The sequence below is a fragment of the Colias eurytheme genome, chromosome 26 (assembly GCF_061535395.1).
Source record: "Colias eurytheme isolate Ceu_HAF_F1 chromosome 26, ilColEury1 Martin Lab GWU primary, whole genome shotgun sequence".
Taxonomy (NCBI): domain Eukaryota; kingdom Metazoa; phylum Arthropoda; class Insecta; order Lepidoptera; family Pieridae; genus Colias; species Colias eurytheme.
Genome location: NC_143005.1, coordinates 5,311,924 through 5,339,519, shown reverse-complemented (window position 1 = coordinate 5,339,519; position 27,596 = coordinate 5,311,924). Strand labels below are relative to the sequence as shown.

The following is a 27,596-nucleotide window of genomic DNA, read 5'->3' as shown; positions in this document are numbered from 1 at the left end:
AATCAACAGAATTTGCATATAATTTCTGTAATATATGGGCCGTTGAGGCAACTATGTTATGGGCTTCATTGATGAAATTCGGGTCTGGACTGTCTTTAAGAGTGTCATAATGAAGATTAACTTTTTATTTATGGAACGCAGACCACTTATTCTGTTCAAATATAAACATTGTAGGTAGAATTATAGATTAATATAGGACTATGAATCTATATCTCTACCTACATGAAATCTGATTTCTAATGAACATCTTATTCATTGATACATAGCTAAATTAGCTAACCCTTAAAACGGTTCTAATATTAAAATTAAAGATATCCCACTTCCATAAACATGTTAATCACTCCATAACTGTATATTACAGTCACAAACAATCCACCGATTACCATCAAAATAAATCTACCATCAGCATTCCAATTGTCGATCATAATGCTAAATTTAAATCAATTAAGCGAATACGGCGTGCGCATTGTTTTATAAATACTGAGCTTCAATTAAACAAGGCATTCTTGTTCGGAGAGATTTACGTTCCGGTCTCAGCGGCCCACGACGTCTTTTAAGGGTTAATTAGAGATGCGCTTAGTGCTGCGAAATTTATGTTGAGACTGATTGTGGCATGACGCACGCATGGGCGAATGCTTGGCGGATTGATTGTGATTGGCTGATTGGTGTAGACTTGCCTTTTGTCTAGTGTTTGTTAGATTATTTTGTGATAATGTTTGGTAAGTGAACGGTAGAATATAATAAATCTAATTGGATATTGCGTAGATTCTTTAAATTTCTTAAATTACGGACTACTACTACCCTAATTTCGAACAGTTTTATTTTATTTTCAATGAAGATGTATTCTTAACAAACTAAACTAAACATCAATACATACCAAACAGCTGATGATCACAGATCATAACACTATAGCATATTACAATCAATACAACAAATCATATACACTTACCAACATTTGCGACCAACATTGGCCATCACCGCTAGTAACTTAACCCTAAACTGCGTAAAATAGCTATACAGGATTATATTTTATCACGCATGCAGGTCGTCTGGACCTCGGTCATGGAGCATTCCTGCGGCTGTCTTCGCGATCTTTATTGGTTTACAGGATAATTTACGATTTATCGTTGAATTGTTCGGTTTTTAGATGGATTTTAGCTTGATAAGATAAAGGATTGGCTTGCCAATATTGATTAGAAATTTTTGATAATGTGTGTGAAATATAATACACATACATATATATATATACATACATAACATGTATCTAAAGTCTTGTTAAATGGGAAATATTATAAACATTAAGGTAAAAATAATGAAGGTCACAGACCAAAATATATACTTAGACGAATATTTAGGTACAGAAGTTTAATAGGTTAATAATACGAATTCATATTATTATGTAACCGCAATCTACTTTACTAACATCAAAATAATATAACAGTTTCAAAGACAATTGTTTTATTCAACATTCAGTAAAACTATTTCAAACTGTTCTACAGAACTATTATTCGTAGCGGTCTCATTAATATGACAAATGCAGTGTTATATTTATCATAACCGTGAGATGTACGATAGAAGAAATATTCGGTGAAAGTCACGGAGAGAACATATATTTCACGTTAAAAGATTATTGTTAATGCTCACTTTGACAACGCTTCCAATGAAGCATCTAGAATTTTTTGATTTATTGTTCCCGCATCTGCTAAGAATGAAATAATCTACGTCATATTTACTGTTTGTATGGAGGGTTATGATATTTATGCAATTATTTATGACTCTTGCACTTACTTTTTTGCTAAAGAAAGAAGTATTATATAAAGAATTTGTATAAGTAATTGATAAGGTCTTTAGTAATCTTGGCACGTAATAATAGTCATATTTTGGACAATAGAATTTATAAAAGAAATACGTTTTTATGTAATTAGATAATCAGACATAACTTAGAAATAATCGTTATATTCCGGGACACCTTAATATTTCCTAGTTTCTTGGCACACTTTTTTAGTACTCTAGAAGTAAAAATATTAATCATCATAACGTTATGTTGTTTACTAATGGTGTAAAAAATCAGATAATGTTTATCTAAATCTTAATAGTCATAAAAATATGTCTATTTCGAGATTTGCAAAACGCACAACGGTGACGAAATTTTAATTTGGGACTTTGAAATATTTTACGAAATTTATTTCTATATCCATGAAATTTGGATTTGTTCGTAGAGCTATTAGTAAGGTGTGATTATTATTTGTTAGATTTTTTATTAATATTTTAATTTGTACCGAAAGCAACTTTAAATGAAGTAATTGAATATTATGTACCTAGTCATAAAATTTAATTGCTTTCCTAATTTTAGCCAGTGATCGTGACTTTGACCGCATTAGAAGATAAAAATACATAACAAGTTATGCGACTTTCTATCATAAAAATTATTTTCAAAATCAGATCAGCAGTTCCGGTGATTGCGTAGAATTACTATGTTATATAAAAATGTTAACCTCTATAAAAAATAAAAATTGTAACATGTTTTTGTTGTATTCAATGAAATAGAATAACGTATTATTTTGTAATTACATATTAATATTCCAACACTATAGCGATTACGGTGCATTCATATATTTATTAAATAGTGAATAAACGACCAAAGCACTCGTATAATTACATAATTACACATTGCGTTCGATTCTGCGTAAACAGACAATAACGTCTTCAATCATTTTGTTTACCTCAATATACAATATACGGGGCAACTGTCACATAAAAAAGTAAAAACACCTCATTAATTTTTTTTCCTGTCTCATTGTCGGTATCTCATTGGTGACATCGCATAATTACTGCACGACAAAGGGCCTTCACTCAAAAGTTTAAGAGTGTGTGAATTACAACACCCACAATACTTCTGAGGCGACTTTGTCTCGTACTGCAATTATCACACCCCTTATATAGCTTGGCAAAGTTAAACATGCTGTAGCGAAACCGATTTACAATGGAAGTTCGACCTTGTTGTTATGGTTATACGTTATGTTATCGAACAGATGGGTTTAGCGATAGTTTTGCAAATGGTTATATAGATGGTAAGAATAAGTACCATAGTAAGTTTGAGGGCGTCAGGTTTCGGATTGTTAAGATGCTTCAGTAGAGACCATTCAATGTATTCGACGTATTAATTAATACGTTGACAATTGCAAGTGCTTCTTTAGATGTTTTTTGCTTTGTCACTGATAGGTACTCTTATTTGCTCGTTGATAGTCGCATTTTTAACACGTGCCGAGTGTTTTCTTGTTCTTAGTCATTTCAGAAACAGCATTGGCATCTATTTTTATGTATGTGTGCCTGAATACCTTGACTAAATGCTTTGGAAAAAACCTGGGTACGATTCGAGGTTAGGAGTTCCGTTTTGATTTTTACGGTTTCTATTTTTTGCTGTGTTATAAAATGTTACGTATAGTGATTAAGAAACACAAGTAATAACGACATAAATATGATGTTTATATTTTTTTCAGAAGAATAATCTAGACATATCCACTTATTGCTCTAGTATTAGAATTGTGTAACATTTTCGTCATTCATAATATAGGTAAGACTAATAAATTATTTTTATTTGCTAATCCACAAAAACGAGAGCCATTTCTTAACTCACCTCGAATTAAAAAATTCAATACAAATTTTCAAAAGATAATTTCCCACCCATTGTACGCACACAAGTACGGTCCGCAAAGCAAACATTGTGAACTCTAATCAAGCGCATCATAAAGCACATAGAACATAAAACATCAATAATCCAATAACCAGCCAATCGACAAAGGCCTAGTGGAGGGTTATTCGGGTTAAAAATTCACGTAGTAATGAGAGTGGTCGAGCACATCCATATTTAATTGGCGCGGACGGAGCCGCGCTGGTTTACGAGTCTCTGCGGGATGAGGGGCGATTTTAACATTTTTTTATTTCAAATGCCCGATAGGTTGAGTGGTATTGTGAAGAGGACAGTATGACATGTTGGATTTTGTGGATGTGCTATTTAATATATTTTTGGTTGGTATATTTTCTAATTAATAGTCATTTGAAAATATTTTTTTTTAATCAATACACCTCACCAAAGGTATCTCATATTTACTTTAAATTTTAAAATAGGTAGTTGCCTTGAAAAGAATTACTAAATTTGTGATTGGCTCGCGGAGTGATCAGAAATTAGTGTCCTGCCAGGCGGAGACATTTTTTTGTTCGTCCCCACTGGAAATAGAAAGCAGTATAATAACTCGATGCTCGTAGTACCTACTAAGATTTATAAAAATAAAATAAATTATTTTATAAGAACTTTTTCAAAATACTCCTATAAAAATACGTTAAATAATGTGCCTTTAAGTAATATCATATCGATTAATATCTAATTTTTCCATACAAAACACTCATCACAAATATCAATAAAAGCCACATCCACATTAACCTTTCTCAGCAAAGGGCGTCGCGGTAGCCAATAGCAGAAAAAAATAAGCGAAATAATATCGAAAAGGCATAAAACGCGGGCAATATCGCTATAAAACACAGACAAACACAGGAGATAATCGAAGCGAGTGGCCCGTATTGTGGACTCTTTATGCGTTCATAACATTTTACTACGAATTTGTTCAATGCTTTTAGAAGCGGGATTCGTATTGGAAATGGTATTATTTATTTTCGCCGTATTCATGGATACATGAATATTAGATATTTTAATATTGGGCCTGCATCGGATGGTTTAAATGTAGCTTTTTTATGTATTTGTATTGTATCTTGTCAATAAAGTGCTTTTGATACTTTTATGGTGGTACGTGGAATTGAGGTGCGTTTTCATTAAGCATCGAGTGTACTTCAATGCGTATCGAATCATGGGATATAATTACACTAATAGAATATTGATGTGTGAATGCGCGTTTGGAAAACGGCTGGATGGATTTCGATGAAATTTACTACAAGATACATAGTTTATAGATTGGCTTACCACGGTTGTAATTTGGATAACGATAATAGATAAAATTTCATTGGATAACTATTTTTGCCTGTAAAAACTAAATCTAGAGAAGTAATTAAATCTTCTAGAGTCCTTATAAATGTGTTATCTTATAATGTCTTATTTAAGATAAAAAATGTAAGCTAGATAATCCTAGTATTGTTGAGGAAAATTCAATTTAAAATCCACACATTGAACAGACAAAGCTTGATTGATTACGTTTTAAAAGCCGAGGGTTCGCAAGTGACGGCTTAGGGCTTGCTTTTGGATATTTTGTTCATTTAAATCGTTCTGCAACGAAAGTATTTAGTATTTGTAAGGAGTATTATCCGAAATAAAAGTATTTTTAAAGAGAACATAGTATAAAGTGGTAACATAACAAACACTTGGTACAATGGTGTAAAGATTATAAGCAAATGCTCCTAGGTGGATACGAATAAGAAAAAGTAGCTGTAATAGGGAAATCTGATAATCATGACGTGTATCTTTCTTATAAGAGCGACAATCTATTAGAAGGAATAGATAAAGAAAACATTTATCAGCAACTCAAATATTAGTGAGAGCTTCCAATATTGTTTATATTCAATAATTCTTACCCGTTTCTGTCACCTACAGTCAAGTTACCAAGCAATTATTGGCCCATATTTCTTCAAATTTTACACGAATTATTACTCTACAGAAAGTCGATTAGTCTTAACCTACACTACAACCGTAAGTCACGTCATATCATTTAACGTTGGTCGAGTTTCATACTGTACCAAAAATAACATCCAAAGCTGGAAATAAGCCCACAAAAATTTGCAAAAGCAAATATTTCCCTATCTCTCATATCAGATCTTAGTTCTGACCTTTCAACATTGAATGAAACGTCTTTGTACTTCAGTTTCATATTCAATCTTGTCTTTTTCTAAACCCGCCTTCCGGTGGACAATTGCCAAGAGTCGAGGTAAGAACATCTCTTGTCCTGCTCCAACCTATCGATTAGTTATATCCCCATCTCGAAGTGTCACAGTACATTCCCTGAATGAAAGGACCTTTTGATCGTTTTGCAATACCGCTGTATCTGGAGCCAAGTAGTAAGTGAAAATAATTTTGTCGTTGCAGTGTGACGGTATATTTTATTTAAGGTCAACGCTTTGATATATTTATCGTATTATGGTAATGTATAATGATGTCAACTACACGTGTGACAAACGGAGAACATTAAATGTCTTTGTTATTGGTGTGTCAATTACACATATTTGGTTTAATTGACTTGTAAATCTTATAGAGGTTTATTTTATCGTTTGTTTTTACCTTAGAAGTAAAATAAACAGTTTAATTCTATATATGGAATAGTACCCTTTTTCTATTGCACAGGTTGCTTATCAAGTCTTAAAATTGAAAGGCAGTAATAATCATTCAGGAACCGCGTTACAACGGCTAAATCCTTGGAAATAACAATCCTATAGCTACTTTAATATATAAACATATTCCTAATCCCAAAATACTAATTCTAACAAGACAAGTGAAACAGATCGATAATATACATATACAGATAATATAGTAAATTTCAGAACAGATTCTAGAACACATGAAAATATCATATACACATAGAATAGTTTATACTTACTCAATTCAAATTCAAGCCTCAGCAAGACTGTGTGTAACGTTCTTTATTGCCATATCTGCCTACAAAACATTATTGAAAAAGCACAAAAGCTAAATAATTCAAATGAAAACGAGTCATTAAAACTTAGCCGATACTTTAACGCCAATACCATAAGTGCAAAACAATAATAACTAACAGATGGAAACGCAGACATTGTTTAAGATGAGTAAGAACAATGTATCTGCGCCGTTGTTACAAGAATAATACGTAGGAAACGCTCTTCGATAATCATTGTAGCTCATCTCCGGTGAAATGTGAAGATATAGGAAACTATAGAGCTACCAAGGCACAAAAATCTATACAAATTGCTATCTGTTAAGAAGTGGTTTTGAAAATGGGTTGATCGTGCTTATAATAGAGTCAGATGTATCCGAAATCTTCCAACAAGAGTTATATTAATGATTAATATAGGTAGTAAAAATTATAATATGCTGCATCTATCTAAAAATGGCAAAGAATAGCATTTACAAAACGTGACACAAACTAAAGAATTGTAGAGGCAGAAGACGCATAGATACGGTGGGACCCAATGGTTTAAACTTTAATTAATAATCAACTTAATTAATACAAAACAATTTAATTAATAACAAATTCCTACTTCAACTCGATTACAAATACTTCATCATTACTACAAACTATCTTACCCCGTCCTAATTCCGAACAACGCTCACCAAAGAAAAGTGGAGGCTCTAAATCTACAAAACTCTACATCTTTACCTAAGAAGTCATACAGTAGATATTTCTGTACCAGCCTCAATGGAGTGCGCTTCATTCAAGATCCTCTAAATAAATTGATAATACACTCCTCCCGAACACCGGGCATTTGTTTCGCGAAATGAATCATTGTGTTGTATGTTATTTTGTACGTTTGGTTCTAATGTGTTGATTTGATTTCTAGACGAATCTTGAATGATACTTTAATAAGAATAGTTTTACATAATAAATGCTTTATTAATAGACAATATTTGTATAAGATCGATAGAAAGAACCTTCTTGTTCGTTAATAATTTTGATTTTTTCGTTTCCCGTACCATCAGCCAGAATCTGATCATTTTCATCATTCTTCATGCTTATAATCCTGTATTTCCCTATCTTCTACAAAATTTCCAAATTTCAACTTCTCTTAATCTAGCTCTATTAATAACAGACTATTTTTGGTCTCAAGATACGACCAACAACGGCCAAGTCGTGGCCAAATATTGGCGCCAATCAGATAAAATAATTTAATGCAATATTCGCATCCTCAAAATAACCGTGTCAATAGGACAAAAATTCTTCAATGAAATGTTTCTCTTACATATATTTTAAATATTTATCTCTTTAGTTTTGTAGTAAAAACAAATGAACATGAAATATGTTATAATTAAATAATTAAACAAGGACCTGCTGTAATGTTAACAAAAGAATCGGAAATAATGTATTTTCAAGTGAATATCTACTACAAATAAATTGTTCCAAATAAGTAGTTAGATACTTTAGAAGAAAACAATTATAATTGTATATATTTTTAGATTGAAATTCAAGGTTGCCAACAACAATCATCATAAATAAAACACAACAATATCGTAAAGATAAAACGGCAATTAATATAAAATTCTAAGCGTAAATTTAACTAGATCATAAAATAGTAATTTATTGTCAATTAAATCTAAACTTTTTTAACCTTAACGCCTTCTGATATTGAAGATTATAATATATTGAACTAAATATTTATATAATTATATTAATTTACACCAACATTACAACATTATATTACTTTTGCGCCATCCCATGAACTTCGTACATTTCTGTCCCTGCCAGGTTGACTGATAGATATTGCTGTTCACTGTTCAGCAATAATTTGAAGCAAATTCTTGAGAAAAATACTAATAACTCATACTACGTAGTTAAAGAACGGTTGTTCTTTGCAGTTCCTCTTCAGCTTATTTGTACGGAACCCCTTGTGTCGCGAGTACGACTGGCACCTTACCAATTGTTCTTATTTCTTAGTGACCGTAAAACAAACGCGAATCTAATAAGACTATAAGAAAATTAGCACTTCCGTCGATTTCGTCCGAAACTCAATAAATGAACCATTATTTAGAAACTAAGCCGTTTGTACTCACGCTAACCATTACCTATGCTATTACTCAAGCCTTAGGGGACACAAATAATTGTCTATAAAACTAATTTATGTGCTAGAACACTATAGTTCTTAAATTATGAACTATCCGTCAATTTAAATAACAAATGGCTGAATGTTAACAACTGCTTGCATTTCGTTTGAAATTAACTTTATAATATGCAATTTAACAATTATTATAGGTGGAAATGGGCCAAATTTTTTTTATTATAAGACAAACTGTGTGAATAAGATTGAAAATTATCCTTTGATTTATACAAACGCCAAATGCAGGTATTCAAACTTTTATTCTACTAGTAAATATCTTCTAGTATTCATTTATATCTAATTAGACAGGCACATATTCTAATCTGACATAATATCTTATTTGAAATACCTAGTTAAAAATCCAACACGAAATCAAGGCAATATTATAACAACACCAAGATCGATTTTGGTTTAGTACCTACCTCACTGAAAAAAATAAGAGGAGAAGAAAATAAGTATTCGCGTAGATATACTTAATTTATCATGAAACCATTATCATAATAAACCCACTTCAATAAACACACAATGAATATTCATGCAAACATCACACGAATTAACACATTATTTTTTGTTGCAGGTAACAATCAGTAGTATTGGAACATTATTCCGCCCTCGATCCCGCCATAAACCATTAAATTGAAATAAATTCATTGTTAGGGGAGCAACAAGTGGCCCGCTTGTTATCTGTTGTTTGGTAGGGCTGCCACAAATGGATAAAGTGTTGTAGGGCGCAGAATTCGGAGAATGTAAAATTATTTTTGGAGTAGTAAAGTCTTAAGTCTTTCAGCTTGTACCTACATGTATGAGATAATTGTTTAAAACTCTACAATATAATAATAGTGTTGATTATTTCGCTTCGTTTTATTTCATTGCTATCAGCAAATTTTATTTAAATTATTTTAAGAATAGTATATTGAGATATTCAGTAAGGTAAGTAGTTACTTTGAAAAATACTATGAGCATAGTATGAAATTTCAATTTGTAATAACATTACTAAAAGGTTCCATTCTAATTTGTTCATATACCTTAATATGGATGGATTAAAACTGTGTAACCTTTACAACAATACGATAAGCAAATGACATAATATTCTTGTGATATTTTTTTCAGAAAATAAACTAAATTTAAAACTCCACGCGTGGCAACCCTACCGACAATGCAACCCCAAATAATAGGGGTGGTTCGCAAACATTTATCTTGTAAAGCGACTCGATAGTGGCTTGTTACGTACAGTGTCACTGTCAACAAGTAACGCTTATGTCAAATTGTCATTCGCTATTTTCCTCTGTGAAAGTGTATTTTCATATGATCAATTAGTTGGTTTACGGAATGGTTTCTTCTAGAAGATTCTTGTAATGGTCGACCCGTTGGTACAGTGGTAAGTGCCGTCGACTAAGGATGGTATGAATTCGAATCCCGTTTTGAGTAAAATAGTTTGATTTGGAAGCGATTATACATACTTAACTTAAATAAAATATGTTTAAAAAATAGGTCCTTAGTAAATATGGTCACTTATAAAGAACATTAAAGGTCCCTTATATAGAACATAAACAGATGTCAACAATATCGATCGATTTAAAAAAATTGCAACAATTGTTTCGTAGATATTATTCTTTAACTCAATATCTATATAAAGAAGTCGCTTAAAGACTTACTTGCTCAATTATCGATCGATTTCAAAAAATCGTCACAATTATTTCGTAGATATCATTCTTTAACTCAATACCACCTATATAAAGAAATTGCTTAAATTACTTGCTTAATAAATTACAAGTATGATTTATAAATCACTAACATTGCAACAACGTACACGACAAATTCTTTGTTTGTCATTGTCGCTTATTAAAATACGAGAAAATAATCTTCTTACACTAAGAAATACATATTATTATGATACAAACAAAGCTGGATAATTTCTTGACATTGAAGTATTCGAGGCTTATTTCTATTGGTGTTATTGTACGAACAAGTTAAATATTTGCGTTCAAATCCCTTGCTATATAAACAAAGCTTCAGGAATTCAGGGTTCCTTATTAAATAAAACTTACATTTTAATATATTAATTCATAAAATAATTATTAATATTTCGGGTACCAGATTATGTCGAACTAGGTACCTACCTCTTAATTCACACACAAGACCCTTTCCTGATATTTAAAATATATAAAATGTGTAGAAAATCAGAATATAAGCGCTTAAACTAAATCTGTACACATTAACGCAAAATAAACTTGTTAAAAATTAATAAGGAATGTTATAAAATTACTACAAAGTACAAACCAAAAGGGAATTTTTACATCTCAATCAATTAATATTAAAACATTAACATTTAATGGAAGTGCCAATCTATCCACTTTTCAATGCACAAATAAATGACCACAACACTATTTTAAACAGTGCACTATTTATTCAAGTTCTAAAATCTAAATAAACAATTGCGTCGTCCATCTAGAACGTTCTAATTTCGTCGTCTATCTCAAAACACAAATGAACCGCTCTGACTATACCCATTCTTAAGAGAGCACTGCAGGAATAGAATATAATAATTCATAACTATTATGCGCTCGATAATACTGTAGTGGGGTGAAAGGGAATTGTATAAAAATGATTTAATTTTTAAAATCTATGAAACTAATTGTTCATAGAGAATTTGGGTATTTTCATCATTCTTTGTAAAGTCTATGTTGAGATACATCTCAAATAAAAAATTCCGCTATAAAAAGTTACAACTTTTTATAGCGGAATTTCGACAAAAATGAATTTTGTTCTTACCCAGCTATCATATTGATTCTTATAGAATATAGTACCTACGAATCAGTATTAAAGTTTTATTTTGGTAAAAACAAGCCTTGTTTATTTCAGCATTTTTTTCCCATACCTATAAAATATAAATGATGGTAACAAAATAATCTATCATATGCATTGTGTCCTGGAAGTACTTTACTTACTTATTTAAATATGGAATAGCATCAGAAAAATTAGGCCTAATTAAAGAACCACTTAATCTCGCACAATACTAATATTATATAAATAAATATATTAATATATTCAAAAGGCCACTCTTACATAGTTGTACTATATTAACAGAACAAAGCATAAGAGGCCGCCTCACGAATAATAGACGGAAGCCGTGCCAACCACGTGCGCGATACTGACTAATAACATGTAGAAATAAATCATTAATGTAATATATTAGTGTGTGAAAAACGAATTTATCAACGCACTAACGGATTGCGATTTAAACTAATGGAAAATCTAATTGTGTTTTATTTTTGTTATCGTTCAAGTTCGTGGAATTTGATAATAGAATGGAATACCAATAATAATAATTATCTCGAAGTTAATATTTTAGCCATATTTATAGGGTACCTACCTATTGTATTTTGTATAAAGAATGAAGACAAAATAATCGTCTGTATTTTGGAATATTGACATGCTTAGTCCTTTTTTCGAAATGCTTCTTCCACATTACAGTAGACATAGTAAGTTAATTCACCACAAATCATATAATCACAGTGTTCAAAATGAAATATTTTTTAAGCACAATTGCCTATATATTTGAGAGCTTTTAAAGTTCGTAAATAAAACTTATTTTGAGATCTTGGCAATTTTAAAGATTTAAATAAGTCATCGAAGAAGTAATTTTACACAGAGAAATACCAAAATTAATCCTATTTCACCTTAGTATTTCACATTTTATAAGCGAAGTTCGGTGCCCATATTTTGTCTTCGATTTGATCTTTATTTCTTCATACAAAAATATTATCACCTCTGTCCAGATTCATATCCATTCTCCATTAAGTCCAACATATTCAGTCCAACAATATTTTATAACAGCACAACTACAAAATCAATTACAAACAACAAACTAACACTAATTGGATTAACCTTTAGATCCATTATTTGATGGATGCGTGCCAAAAACAAAGCATTATTCGCGAATAAAGAGTATTGCAATTAGATTAAATTATAACATCATGTGTTCAATCATATCAGAGGGTTATGAACATGTCCGTGTGTCGAGCAGTAATGGCTCGGCTATTGTGGATGCTACTGGGAAGTGCACTAATAGATGCTAAATAAGTAATACATTAAAATACGTCGTTTTGTTGAGTGTTGATGGGATTTGAATGTGGCAGATTTTGATATAAATGAAAACAATTATTTATTGTTATTCATTGTTAGGCATGTTGAATTTTCGGAATTTACTGATGTGATGTTACTCAAAAATAATGATTTTGATTTAATAGATGATTTGATTTCTATTGAGATCTGTCTAATCTGGTTCGCTAATACCTATACAACATTAAACTAAATATTATTTGCTAGGTATCTAGTTATTTTCATTGCATATAAGTAATTTAGGCACGAGACAAAAAAAATGTTATTCGTTTTGTCACCATCCAGACCAAAATGCCTGGTGGTAACAAACACTTTGACATACAAAATATCATAAGAAACTAATCATAAATCTTATAATACATTGTATGTATAGTACATTTGCTCTTTACCATTTTATTGTGGATCAAAATAATCCCTCAAAACACGAGTTAAAATCAGTTCTAATAAATCACTAGAAAAGTGGAATAATTAATAAGGTGACGATGTAAAGATAACACTGGGCACAACATCATTAGTAAGGCAGAAAGACACTTGTCTTACCTTGAACTTAGCCCTGTTTTAGTACTTTGTTAGGTCACGGTCACAGGGCGAAGCGATAATATACAAACGGGAAATTTAAAAACAGTAAGAGATATTTCACAGAAAAGTGCTCGCAATTGTTATAGTATTGTGTTTGTGTCGACTTCCAAACAATATTTTTCTATCATACCTACCATGTATCTTCTGATATTAAAGTGAAACTTTTATTACATCGTCTCAAACTTTTTGGTCTGTGTAGCGCATGTCGCGTGTATCGCGGCTGCCGAGTAGGTATACCTACTCGGCAGCCGACCGACACGCGACATGCGCTACACAAAGCAGTGTTCGGAACCGTTCAAACAGTTTCACTTTTACCGTGGTTTCACAAAACCACATAACATTTTATTTCACACTTATCCAATATTTATAATAGATACGGTTGATATTATATTGTTTGTTTGTTTTATTAATACCGATTCAATTGTTTTAGCATACAGCATTTAAACAAGAGTTAAAATGACGTTTAGGTATAGATATAGATTAAGATTAATGCTGTAAATTTTGAATAATCACCAACAACCGCCGCATAACATATCCTTCCATATTATATCTTCCACTGCACCACACAGTAACCCTTTTTGCCTTATTACAAAACCAGATTTAGACCAGACAATTGACTTTGTTCGCCATAAGTCAGACATAAAACGGATGCCAATGTCAAATGTTATTGTTGGACGAATATTAATTATCTGGAGACATTAATATCTGGGAGGATGGATGGCTTTTTGGCTTTTTAAAGTTATAAGCTGTTTGGTCACTTGGTTGGATTTTGAGGCTTTGTAAAAGTGTTAATATGTAATTTTTAAATAGGTATGTATAAGGGAATAATTGGTTACTGTAAAGGGTTGGTACACGGCTTGTAATTGTTGTAGAAGACTTATTGGTTAAAACTATAATTTTCTGATAAACGTGGCGTGAATGTTATATAGGAACATACCTACATCTATTGGAAAAATAATATTGTTTTTCATTTATTAACATTGACTGTTTGACAGGGATACTGACCAAATTGTTACAAGCATGATTTAGTAAATAGGTACCATAAAACAAACACTATACAGAAATCTTTCTCGAATTTTGAAAAAAAAATTATAAATAAAATAAAAAATTGTCTCTATAGTAGGTTAAAGAATAAAAATCACTTGTTCTCCAAGGAGCGATGGCTGTAAGTTCGAATCGGAAGAATCCATAAATTTTTTATTCTAGTTTATTCTACGAATCTTTAAGTGGGTATTAGGTATATTCAAACAAGTCCACAGTAAAATTTAACTAACAGTATCCTAACATTAAAATATTATTTACCATAAAAAATATACCATTAATAATAGAATTTTGACATAACGGTAGTATGATAGGTGTAAAGTATCACATAATTAGCTACTTATAAATAAAATATCACTTTTTCATTCGAGGTAGGGTCGGCATATAACGTATTATTATAAATTAAAATTTACGGCCAATTAGACGAGGTGCTGCCTAAACGAGTGGATCGGTTACTAATGGCTAATTTTATATTTAACTATTTTATATTTTTGGATTATAAGGTTAAAGACATCGATTTGGTAAAATTACTGTAACAGTGTTGTTTTTTTGTTTGTGGGTTGCGTATCTAGTAATCCGATACTAAATAGCCTTAACAGCGTAGCGGAGTCAGTCGTAAGCTTATAACTTTTTTAGTGAAAAAATCAAGAAACTTTTTTTTTGCTTTTTCACTCAATAACATTATACTTACCTATCTATGAAGAGTTTTTTTGTTTGTTTGTTTGTTTGTTTGTGTTAGATAGCCCATATATCGAGGAAGGCTATTGGCTATAGTATATCATCTCGCTAAGACTAATAAGATCGGAGCACTGCGGGTAAAACCGCGGACACAGCTAGTTTTAATGTAGTGCTGAGACGATAGTTAATTACAAGTGCATCAATTCTTTATCTATAAACGTTGAAAAAACATTTCCAGTTATTTTCAATGAAATAAAAATAAAAGAAAACCTAACTTGGCGAGGTTTAGTAATAAAATATTGTGTTCTGCGCATTCCTTTATGAAACTGTACGAAGTGTCTCTTAATTCCGCTTCCCGCAGACGAGGTTTACAAAGTACACGGTATTTGACAAGTACGGTCAGCAAAAAAGTCGACCTTTTCATATAAAATTCTTATATCCAAATATGTAATATATTTTATGATAGGTATGAAATGAATATTCATGTAAATTTATTAGTAAGTGTTAATTAGTGTAAGACAGGTATTAAAACAAAATTTATTTTAAGTGCTTTTAAAAGAAAGGAAAACGTACACATAGGTAACGACGCATTGCAAATTATTTAGGTAAATATTGCAAAAAGTAATCATATAATTATTAAGCTAATACCTTTTGTATTGATTAAAGTAGCAAATGTAGATTAAAATTAAAGAATGAAGTTATACGTCTATACTTTCTTAGGAAATAAAAATTAAACAAGAAGTAGAAATTACATCATGACAATGCATGATATGCTAATAAAATTTTCACACGCATTGTCTTTTACATAAAATATTTCACAAAACTGACCATTCATCCTGATCGCAATCAATCGAGCTTATATATTTTCATTCAATCTTATTAGAATAGGTATTTATTGCCAATAAATATTCCAAAACATGACACAATTTTTTTGCACACCGTACAGGGGGTGAAACAAAGCTGCTCACTACTCTTGCCACTTTTTAGTTTTTATACCGCCTCCCTCCCTGATGCTATTTTTGTTAACCACGTTCACAGAAAGATGGATGCGGTCTTAATCTCCACTGTTTATGACCGCTTAGTTAAAATGCTTCGGTTTCTAAGTAAACTATTAATGATAGCTGTTAAGTGTTTATTTTGTTAATGTTCGTTCAGTAATGTCGGGAATGAATGGTGTGGTTTATATGTGTTTAAAAGTCCCTTTTTTGTTTAAATTAAATGCCCTCTAAGTATTTTAGAATAACGTCGTCGTTTACTTTTGAGCATTTTTATTTCGCTATCAGATGTTATTTAAACGCTTACGATTATTGACTAGGTTTCCACCCGCGGCATCGCCCGCGCAAAAGAAAGAAAAACCCGCATAGTTCCCGTTCCCGTGGGATTTCCGGGATAAAACCTATCCTATGTCCTTTCTCGGGTATCAAAATATCTCTATACCAAATTTCATGCAAATTGGTTCAGTATTTAAGGTGTGATTGAGTAACAGACAGACAGACACAGTTACTTTCGCATTTATAATATTAGTAGTATGCATTGTACTGCCTAATATCAACGAAATTTGTATTACAGAGCAAACGATATAGGTCAGGTACTTACTATTAATCAATTTGTTAAATTATAATTAATTCCTTGACTCAATATTTAATAACAATTCAGAAATCATAAAAACACAAGCATCACACCACAATTATTATTCCACTCAATTTCAACAATTCCACGTTTATTATACCTACTTATACATCATTTCCACAGACTCAATACCTATTCAAAAGTATAAAAATACCGCAACACAGAACACCTATCCGAATGAAAGACCCGTAGAATAAAGGACAAACAAAATGTCTATAAAGGCGAGACTAAACATTTCCAAGACGCTACTGGGGTGGGAAAAAGGGGGGTAACGTACATATAATTTGCGATCATATTGCTTAGCGATTTTCAACCTTATCCCGAGGAAATAAGATCCAGGGTGACCGTTATTTCGAAGTTTGTGCGATAAATACTGTCCATTTATGAAAGAGCTTTGATAGTGCATTACAGGGATGGGGAGGGGGGCTATTTTATATGTAGTCGTTTGTTTGGAGTATAAAGCCGGTGATAAATTGTCGAATAGTTCTAGATGTTGCGGTGTTTAGGGAAAATGACATTTTGTAATATGCCTAGTATTGATGACTGGTAGTAATTTTGAGAATATGAAAGTATACAAATAACGCATTTGTGCGGTAGATATTGAAACTTATTAATTGGTTTTAGTATAGCAACTAGGTAGGTACTCGTAGGTAGTCGAAAAAATATTATAACGAGTGTAAGGTGTAGGAAGAAAGTAATATAAATATTTAAATATCCCTTATTAATGTTTTTAAATAAGAAACCATGTGTACTAAAATCCTTATTTTATAATAAGTATAACAAAAAATCATATACGAGTAGATACGTCTAATAATATGATTTATAGTTTCAAATACTAATCTTTAATAGTAATTAAAACCAATTAACAATATCGTTCACTCAGCATGCGCAAACTTTTGCACAATACCGTGTGGACTATAAGATAAAGCAGTGTTAACAACCAACATTCTAAAATCTACTCTATTTCCAAAATATAAGGTTCATATTCCAATAAATTGTCATTGACACCTGTTTCTAACATCCGGCCATAATGAGCGAGTACAGTTGTGTATAAAATTAATTTCGTAATATTTTTAATTATCTCACTAATATTAATATTTAAAGATACGATAAATGTATAGTTTTAGATGAAATTGATATTGATGAAGATGATTAGAAAACAGGTTATCTTATCTTAAAATCTTGCGTTAATCACTTACCTACTTAAAAAATATTTATGTGAATATTTGGCTATATTTTTAATGTTTTTAACCGTCTTCAAAAAAAAGGAGGAGGTTATCAATTCGGCCGGTATGTTTTTTTTTTTATGTATGTACACCGATTACTCCGTGGTTTCTGAACCGATTTACGTGATTCTTTTTTTGTTCGATGCGGGATGGTGTCGAATTGGTCACATAAAAATTTTATTCGGATAGGCGCAGTAGTTTTTATTTTAGATAGATAGATAGATAGATAGATAGATAAAACGTTTATTCATAGAACACAATCACACTTACAAATAAAACACAAAAGATAAAAAACAGTAAACAATACAGAAAACACTCATACACACAGAAATATTAAAAGTATAAGTAACAATTAAACCGTTAATGTGCACTGCGTTCTACGAACAGGCCTTGGCTCAGCATAAATGTCTGAGTTTTTTAAAGAAACCCGGACGCTGATATTCTGCCAATGCCTCTTGAGGGCAGAAAATTAAAATAAACTTAAATAAATGGATAGCAAGGGAGATAAAGGTTAAATATTTATAAAATTATAGTATACAATATCAATAAACATATAGGTACACAAATGAAAGGGAAATACACAATATAAAAAATAATAATAAACTTCAGGAACCAACAAGCATTCCACAGAAGGTGTAGATAACTCTGTACGCTTACGCCTTACGGCGGAAAGACTGTGCAAATGAACAAAAATAAACTAAGAAAAAATAAATAAATATATCAAAATTATGGAACTGATTTTTGTATTCCTAGAAGGTAGTCTCGATAGACAGTTTTGAATCTTGATTTACAACAAATGTTGCGTATGGGCGGAGGAATGTCGTTCCAACATTTTGTTGCACAGTACTTGAAACTGCCGCGGAAAGCCATTGTTCTATGTTTTGGAATAGATAAAGTATTGGTACCGAATCTAATTGGGTTACAACCACGATCCTTTCGCCACGTTAGCTTGTCAAACAAGTAAGCAGGGCGTTTGGTCTTCAAAAGGTCAAATAGGAAGCAAGCCAGATATAATTTTTGTCTACCTTTCATATTCAGAATATTTGATGAATTCAGAAACGGAGTGATGTGAGACCTAGGTGGAACATTGAAACAATATCTAATGCAAGCATTCTGTATTCTTTGAATCAAATGTTGTGATCGCTGAAGAAGGCATGGCCCATAGGTGTTTATACAATAATTGAGTTTAGAAAGAACAATTGATTCGCACAAAAGTAGACGAAGATCAGTGGTTATGAAAGGACGAAGTTTGTAAATCACTTTCAAACGATAAAAGCAGTTACGAACAGTGTCCAGCACATGACTTTCGAAATTAAGATTGTTGTCAAAAAGTAGCCCTAAGTTTTTAGCCTCATCTACTTCAACGATTGGAATGTTGTCTATACATAAGGATAAACACAAATCTTTGATGGATCTCACCTGCCGCTTCGAACCAATTACCATAAATTTGGACTTGTTGGGGTTTAGTATCAATGAGTTCTTAGAAGCCCATGTAGAAACACGATCCAAGTCCTGCGACAACCCATTTAAACACTCCGAGGGATTATCACGACTTATTGGCGCGTACACCTGCAAATCGTCCGCGTAAAGGTGATAATTTGAATGTTTAATACACTCAGTTATGTCCGCAGCGTAGATGGTGAAGAGAAGGGGCCCAAGGATTGAACCTTGTGGAACACCGCGCGCAACCGACAGTACCGATGAAAAAGAAGATGTACCATCATTTTTTGTGATGACAACCTTCTGAGCGCGATGGGTGAGATAGCTTTCGAACCACTGAAGCGATGAGTCATTGAAGCCATAATAGGAAAGTTTACTAATCAAGAGGGATAAATTTAGAGAGTCAAAAGCACGTGAAAAATCGAGGAGTGTAAGTATAGATGCACTACCACTATCCTGGGTAGACAGGATATCATCAACTACCTGCAACAAAGCAGTACTAGTACTACGAGACTTTCTGAAGCCAGATTGGAGTTCCGGTAATATGTTATTTTTTTCACAGTACTCAACTACCTGATTGTAAACAATTTTTTCCAATAATTTGGAAAGATACGGGAGAATACTAATAGGCCTAAGATCTTTAAGTTCTGTGGGATTATTAGATTTAGGAAGTGGGCGAACAAGAGCCAATTTCCACTGTGATGGGAAAATTGAGGATTCCAGGGATTTGTTTATGATGGATGTTATTACTTTTAGTGTAGATGGCAAAGTGAGCAAAATCATGTCTCTGGATATATCATCTGAGCCCCGCGCATTCGATTTAATAGAAACTATAAGTTTACCTACAATATTTTCATTTATAGTACTGAACTTAAAAGTATTTTGACAAAACCTGTGACTTTTGAAGTAGTTTAGTGTGCTTACATCTGCATCACCAGTACCAGGTATATTAAGAAAGTGGGTATTAACAGCATTTGGGTCAGCGAGATGATCAGGCAGATCTATACAATTATTAAAACTGGGTATAACTTTACTTTTTAAATTTTTCCATAAAACCTTTGGATTCTGAATATGAGCATTAATGTGAGTATCATAAAAAGCTAACTTTTCTTGATACATACATACGTTTACAAAAGTTTTTAGCGATTTATAATACAATTTGTCGTCAGTTGATTTACTTTTACGATATTTAGAATGAGCTTCATCGCGAACTGACATCATAAGACGAAGGTTAGATGTCAGCCACGGAGTTTGGCTCTCTTTAACAGAGATAGTCTTAACGGTGGCGTGTTTATCGAATAATGACAAAACACTAGAATTAAAGGTATTCACCATATCGTCGATGTTTTTTATGTGACAAATATCGTCCCACGGAAAAGAAATAAGGTCATCGTTGAAAGCTTTACAGTTTATATCTTTTAGGGGGCGGTAACTAAAGAATTTAGTAATAGGTTTGGGTTTTTTTATTTTGAAATCAGCGAAAATCATAGCATGACCACCAAGTTCCGGTATGTGATGTACAGCAGTGGAGGAAACATTCATATTGGTGCATAGTAAATCAATTAATGATTCACTATGAGATGTGAAATGAGTAGGTTCATTTATGTAGTTTACAAGACCACAACACTGAAGGAATTCAGCAAGTCTGTTACATTTATTATCCTTCTCATTTAAGGTATTTATGTTGAAGTCACCAAGTAGGATAACAAAATCATAATCCGAAAAGAAAGAAACTGATTCTGTGAGGGAATCGAAAAACAGATCAACATTTTGCCAGGGCGGTCGATAAGCTGTACCTATTAAGATTTTATTGCAGTTGATATTGGTTGTTATCCAAAATTGCTCAACTGAGGGATAGGTGGTCGGATGGGAACAAGTACGAACTGACATATCACGTCTAATGAAAAAACCCACACCACCTCCTCGCGTGCGAGCACCCGGAGGACGTGGTATATGGCGAAACGTATAATTGGGTATACGTGGCACGCAACCGTCTTGACCAGGACGAAGCCATGTCTCATTTATAGCTAAAATATCAGGCTTATGTTTTTCGAATGCAACTTGAAATTCGTCTTGTTTTGAACAAATAGACCCAGCATTAAAGAGACCAATTTTTAGAAATTTATTCTTAATCATATTTATAGGAAAGTAGCTTTAAGAAATGTAAATGAATTAAATAATAGAAATAAGAAAGAAATACGGGTAAATATGTATATATAAATAATATAAGGCAAATTGAATACTTTAATAGGACAGTAAAGTAGTAAGTATAAAAGCAAATAATTTGTATTAAAAATTCAATAAATAAATAAGCTAATAATATTATAGAATCTTTAAATTTAATATAAAATGATAAAAAATCATATACCAATATATATTTACTCATATAGATATTAAATATAAGAACACAGTGCACTGGCAGTAATTTCTTACAAACTACAGATCTCCAATTAAGATAAAAACCTAGTTTAAAATAAAAACTATTAGAAAAATGAATAAAATAATTAATTAAAACAAAATACAAACACAAACAAACGAGTTTAGTACCATGACATTCAAACTTAAATGCATAACTAATTTCATGTTGATTACAAATATATTTCCAGAAAATAATTATGACAGACAATGAAATTATGTACATAATTTTTAACAAATTATAAAAGGAGTATGAACTGGATACGAAAGCTTATATAAGATAACATAAATTACACATTGCAATGAAATTTTTTACATAAAAACATAATAAACTGACATGGTAAAAAATGAAAACAAAATTATCATAAAAATTATGAGCTAGAAGGGGGATCAGAATGCATCTTAAAAACCCGGTCAATGTCTTCTTCTGTTTGTAATCTATGTATTATACTAGAATCCGTACGCCTTGCAAAAACACGGCCCTCCCGGGACCAAATATAACGCCACTGCAAAGCTTTGCCCATGGACCTGGCTTTACCGAAAATGACACGATTTTTTTGTGTCAGTCTTTCGTGGATATGGACTCGTCTTGCATCATGATTCGGAAGACCAAGATCCGTGGTGGTAGTGCCACGCCGTACTCGAGCGTTTTTCAAGAAATCGTCACGCAGAGAACGTCTTGAAAAACTATTTTATGAGCATTTTTGTCTGTATTTGTAAATGTTGCAAGTGCAAGTTTGAAGTCGGTTGTTTTTAACGCAGTTATTGGCTTGTTATTATTGATATTGAGATTATGAACGTGATATTATTTTTGTAAGTTTGTTTTTCGTCGTAATAAAGTAAAACCGGGTGGCGTATTTTTGCATATTGCATGAAATGTGTTAGTGATTTAATGCATTCAAAGTTTCAAACACTAGATTATACATAATTATAAAGGTAAGGCTAATACTACCTACATATTATTTCCCTATAGGTACGTATGTTCAAATCGGAATCTTATTAGAATCAAATTGGAGGATAGAAATACCTAATTTACCTAGTAGGTAGGTATGTCATATCGGATCAACTAATTATACCTACTTAAATAACGTAATAATCTAAGTATTTTAATATTTCTTAAACGTTCTGAATGTAACTGTACAAGAATAACAACAAATATATAAATATGAAAATAGAAAATTTTTCTAATCCTAGGTAGATTATATAAATCTTGAGATCTTTTCTTGTCACTGCGTATATTTATATTTTATACATTTAGGTACCTACTTATTTAACTATAAATGAGTACATACATAAACAAATTAATAACATGCATTTGACATTTGACGGGTTTAAAACTGTCACAGCGTAAAGCCGAGTTCAACCTTGACCTCACAATACACATGATATAAAAATAACATTCGATGTGATCTTTAACTTGGTAAATAGGTAGTAACTAGTAAGTCATTCTTTTAACAAATGATTAGATAATTATAAAATCCTTTTGCGTATTTCGTGATAGATAAGCGTGGAAAGATGTCATCACAATTCGTTGAATCCTAACAAATTGTTCCACAGGATTTTCCTAGCAGTGTATACGTAGGTAGGTACTTATTATATGACATAGGTTCATAATTGGATAATTATACCACATTATAAAATGTTATACCGTTGATTGTACTAACTACAAAGTATATCTACAACCTACAGGATATTAATTAACATTGTAGGTAGGTAGGTACCTACAATTTGTATTATGGATAATTAAAAAGCATAATTTGAAATCTATGTCAGTTTAGGTTAAAATATACAGTCTACATAGCACACATGCTTAGATATCCATAAACAATAGACGTTCCAAATTCAAATCACACAAAGAACGTTAAATAAAAATTAGAATTTTCTCGTTCTATATTTAAAACTCGGTGACGTCACGCCACACCAATCAGACAATAGAATCGGCCTTTCCAATTCGGTTCTATTGTTGAACGCAGCGCTCTGATTGGTGGAAAGGCACAATGGGAAACGCCCACAACACAATACCCTATTGTCAGAGCCAGAGTGAGGAAATCCCGCCCAGATCATTTTTACTTGAAGAATATTTTATTTTTTTAACGAAAATACCTCATAGATTATAATCTGTAGCATTATGTTTTGTCAATTGTATTCCAGTTGAAGGTAAAATGTATGAACAACTAGGTATTATTATGTAAAATTAAATTGTATTGATATGATTTTAATAGAGCAACTATGGAGTTTCTTGCCGGTTCTTCTCCATAGATACCTAGTACCTACGACTGCTTTCCGAATCGGTGGTAAATGTTAAAAAAATGTAATGACGATTCAAAAGTGTTTCTTCTTCTCGAAGTCTAATTGAATAAATAAATGTTTGAGTTTGAGTTTAGGCTAAAGAATGTAGATAGTCTGTGCTAATTAATTAAAGACTATTCCTCAGCATAAAACTTTGTATGAAAATATCAAAATGTTAGCAAGTTATATTAAGAACATTAAGGGGAGATAGAGTGTTCCTAAACGCTATTACGAACTTTTAATGAACACCCTCAAAAGAAATCATTAATGTCCAAAGTGGCTAAAATGGGAATTTTTGTGGAAACGTTTAAAAACGAACTTTCACATGATCACGAAATATTAGCTGCTATTAGTAAGACTAATGGATCCATTTCGTGAGTGCTAGTTATTTTTACGCTGTACATTTTTAATATCTTTTATAGTATCTAAGTACCAATAGGTACATACATAACTTACTACTAAAATAATTAGTAGATAGGTAGGTACTTTTATTCTGATTAAATATTGTTTGTATAATTATATTTACCATAAGTAGATACCTAGATCTCTTTGCTAATTTATATACCATAGGATAGGAGGCCTCTTCCTGTATGTTTGTTATAATATTTAATTCATCTGAAGAAACAATCTAATTTAGATTTATTAGAAAAATATTTACCTATTGCAAATTGCAATGCATAGAACCTAAGTATGGCCTATAGATACCAATCTTCATAAGCTATAACTTTAGTTACTTACCTATACAGCGTTCATCTCATTCTGTTATGTTTCCCAATTGAATATATTTTTGTAACATTAAAATTTAAAACTGTTCCTTTTGCTTTTAGTTACCTTATTATCTCATTACTCATAAATTTCAATTCCAACTATTGTTTATATATATATATATATATATATATATAATATATATATATATATATATATATATATATATATATATATATATATATAATATATCTTTTTTTTGCGTTTGTACTATAGTATGTGTATGTATATGTATTCTATTTATATAATAATATGTATGTATATGTTTATTACAAAGCATATGTATGTATTTATATGTATTTTATTTATTTGTATTATTATGTAGTAGTATGTATTTATGTAGTAGGTATCTTTGATACTTACATAATTTTATTTATTTATTATTATTGTTTTTTTTTCTTCTTTTTGCACTATCCCATTAACTTCATACATTTCCTTTCCATCAGGTTGCCTGGTAGAGATTGCTGCTTAGCAATAAGGCCGCCTCTTGTACAAACTATGTCTTTCTTATGTATTAATGGTATTTTTGTCATATTTTAGTTTGTGCAATAAAGAGTTATAAATAAATAAAATAAAATAAAAATTTCACATACCTATCACAAACTACCTAGGGGCCGTTCAAGTATTACGTGAGCAGATTTCTTACCATTTTTTACCCCCCCCCCTGTCATCAAAAGTAAGCAAAGCACTTACCCCCTCCCCCTATGCTTACGTAAACATTTTTAGTAATAAATGTTTTTTTTATATTGTTATTTTTAAAATAGGAAAATTCATGAAAATATTAGGTTTAACAAACAGACAAAAAAATATAATCAGAAATAAAGAACATAACTAACATAAAGAATATTTTCATTTGCGGGAATCCCCGAAAAAACTTAAATAACTAACGATGACGTAATCATCATCTAGACCTCCCCACCCCCCATGTCATCCAAAATAAGCAAAACAGAGACCCCCCCACCCCCCCTTGGTGCTTACGTAATACTTGAACGGCCCCCTAGGTATCTACAACATGCCATAATAATATACCTACCTACTTATAATCAAGGAAATTGTAGACACCATAACATTAGGTTAAACACAACATACCCTTAATTCGCAAACGTCTCATAGAAGACGCAAGTAAAGATCAAAACGAAGTTTACATACCTACATAGAAGGGGAAGGGTGGTATCTCGGAATGAGGGAACGCTAAGTAAAGATGATTTAATTGCAATAATGGACCGGATTTTCATAGACTGCGATGTTTATTTGCGTTTTGAGAGCGACTAATGAATGATGAAATTTGTTGATATTAAACGGTATTTTGGGTGTTTTAATCAGCATTCAGGATATCAATTTTTGGAAACTATCGTAGTAAGTGTGAATGAAAATAAAATCTATTTAACTCTATGGATAGCTTTCGTGCTAATAAACAATAAAATTACCTTTTTAATCTGAATTAAATAATGCTAAACGCAGTCTCATTCTTCATTTGAACTAAGCAACGCTACAGATACACCCCTAGGTATTCAGTTATTGACCATAGACAAAATGCCTAATGTCATTCCTTACCACAGACTAAAAACGCGTGTTCCCACGCACACATCAACACGGCTTGTACAATGTGAATAAGAATAAATGGGAGCGACGGAAGCGTAGATCGAACCGTTCGATCTTTAAATAGATGGCGCGCGCTAAGTGACGCCAATTAGCCTGAGCCGCGCTTTACTGACACTGCCGACATCGCTGACGTTAGAAGAATATACAGTTAAGGCGGTTTCACACAGCGAGCATCCTCACGGGCTCTTCAAGTGTAGAGTGAACGGGAACCTTTACAGCTAAGGCGGTTTCACACAGCAAGCAGCCTTAAGCTTAGATTGAACGGGAACTTTCTAGAAAAGCGCGTACCATCGTACCACTTCTTAGCTTAACAGCAGGCGACATTGTGGTGAATAAACGGTTTTACACGCAGCGAGCAGCCCACGGGGACTTAAACGTACCTATAGAGTGAACAGGAACATTCTAAGGAAGCGCGTAGCTTTACATCAGGCGGGATTGACAAGCGTTTCCCTATAATTGTCAATAAAAAAAGTTATTGCGAGAAGCAGTTCAGTCAGTGTGGACGTTACCTACTTGGCCGGGAATAATGGCAGCACACGCATTTAGGTACATAGCAAACAGCCTCGCGAAGCAATTGCGCAAAAGAGCTCGGTTTGTATCTTGTTTGTATGGAAAGCACGTGTGCGGTGTGGCATAAGCACAGACATATCTTGATACATGTCTGTGGGCATAAGGCATTATTTTCCTCGACCAAACTGAGCTACTTCACGCAGTCAATGCTTCGCGAGGCTGCTCGCTCTGTGTGGAACCGCCTAACTTAAAATCCACATATTTGTAGGTATGTGGTCGATAGAATTTGAAAGATAACATCAGAGAAAAATTCTAATCACGACACGTGATGTGTCGCGTGGCATAGTGAAAATATCACACCCGGAATAAATTACCTACTTACTAAGTATTTTTATTGCAATTCCTGAATTAAGATTCAATTCTTTTAAATACTTTCTTCTGTAGGTACCTACATCATTTCTTTAAACCCTATTGATATTAAAAAATGCCTGTCTACCAATGTCCCTTTTTACAATA

The 27,596-nt window shown here is 32.1% G+C and overlaps 2 protein-coding genes across 2 annotated transcripts in view; one reads left to right on the top strand and one right to left on the bottom strand.

Annotated features, from left to right (window-relative positions):
* Window positions 1–27,596, top strand: part of Sox102F (transcription factor Sox102F) — a 235,717-nt gene that overhangs the window by 103,364 nt on the left and 104,757 nt on the right. The gene's annotated exons all lie outside the window — the stretch shown is intronic.
* LOC149897190 (uncharacterized) lies at window positions 19,081–21,635 on the bottom strand. The gene is made up of 3 exons (XM_090117038.1): window positions 20,678–21,635; window positions 19,479–20,500; window positions 19,081–19,134 (listed from the first exon to the last, which is right to left on the bottom strand). Exons 1-3 carry the CDS (start codon window positions 21,633–21,635, stop codon window positions 19,081–19,083), a joined length of 2,034 nt encoding a protein of 677 aa, XP_089973164.1.

Coding starts and splice junctions, on each gene's coding strand:
- LOC149897190 (XM_090117038.1), bottom strand. CDS start 21,635: ATGATTAAGAATAAATTTCTAAAAATTGGTCTCTTTAATGCTGGGTCT. Junction 20,501..20,677: donor TCATTCTAAATATCGTAAAA/GTAAATCAACTG, acceptor ATAATTGTATAG/ATCTGCCTGATCATCTCGCT. Junction 19,135..19,478: donor TAATTGGTTCGAAGCGGCAG/GTGAGATCCATC, acceptor TGTTCCACCTAG/GTCTCACATCACTCCGTTTC.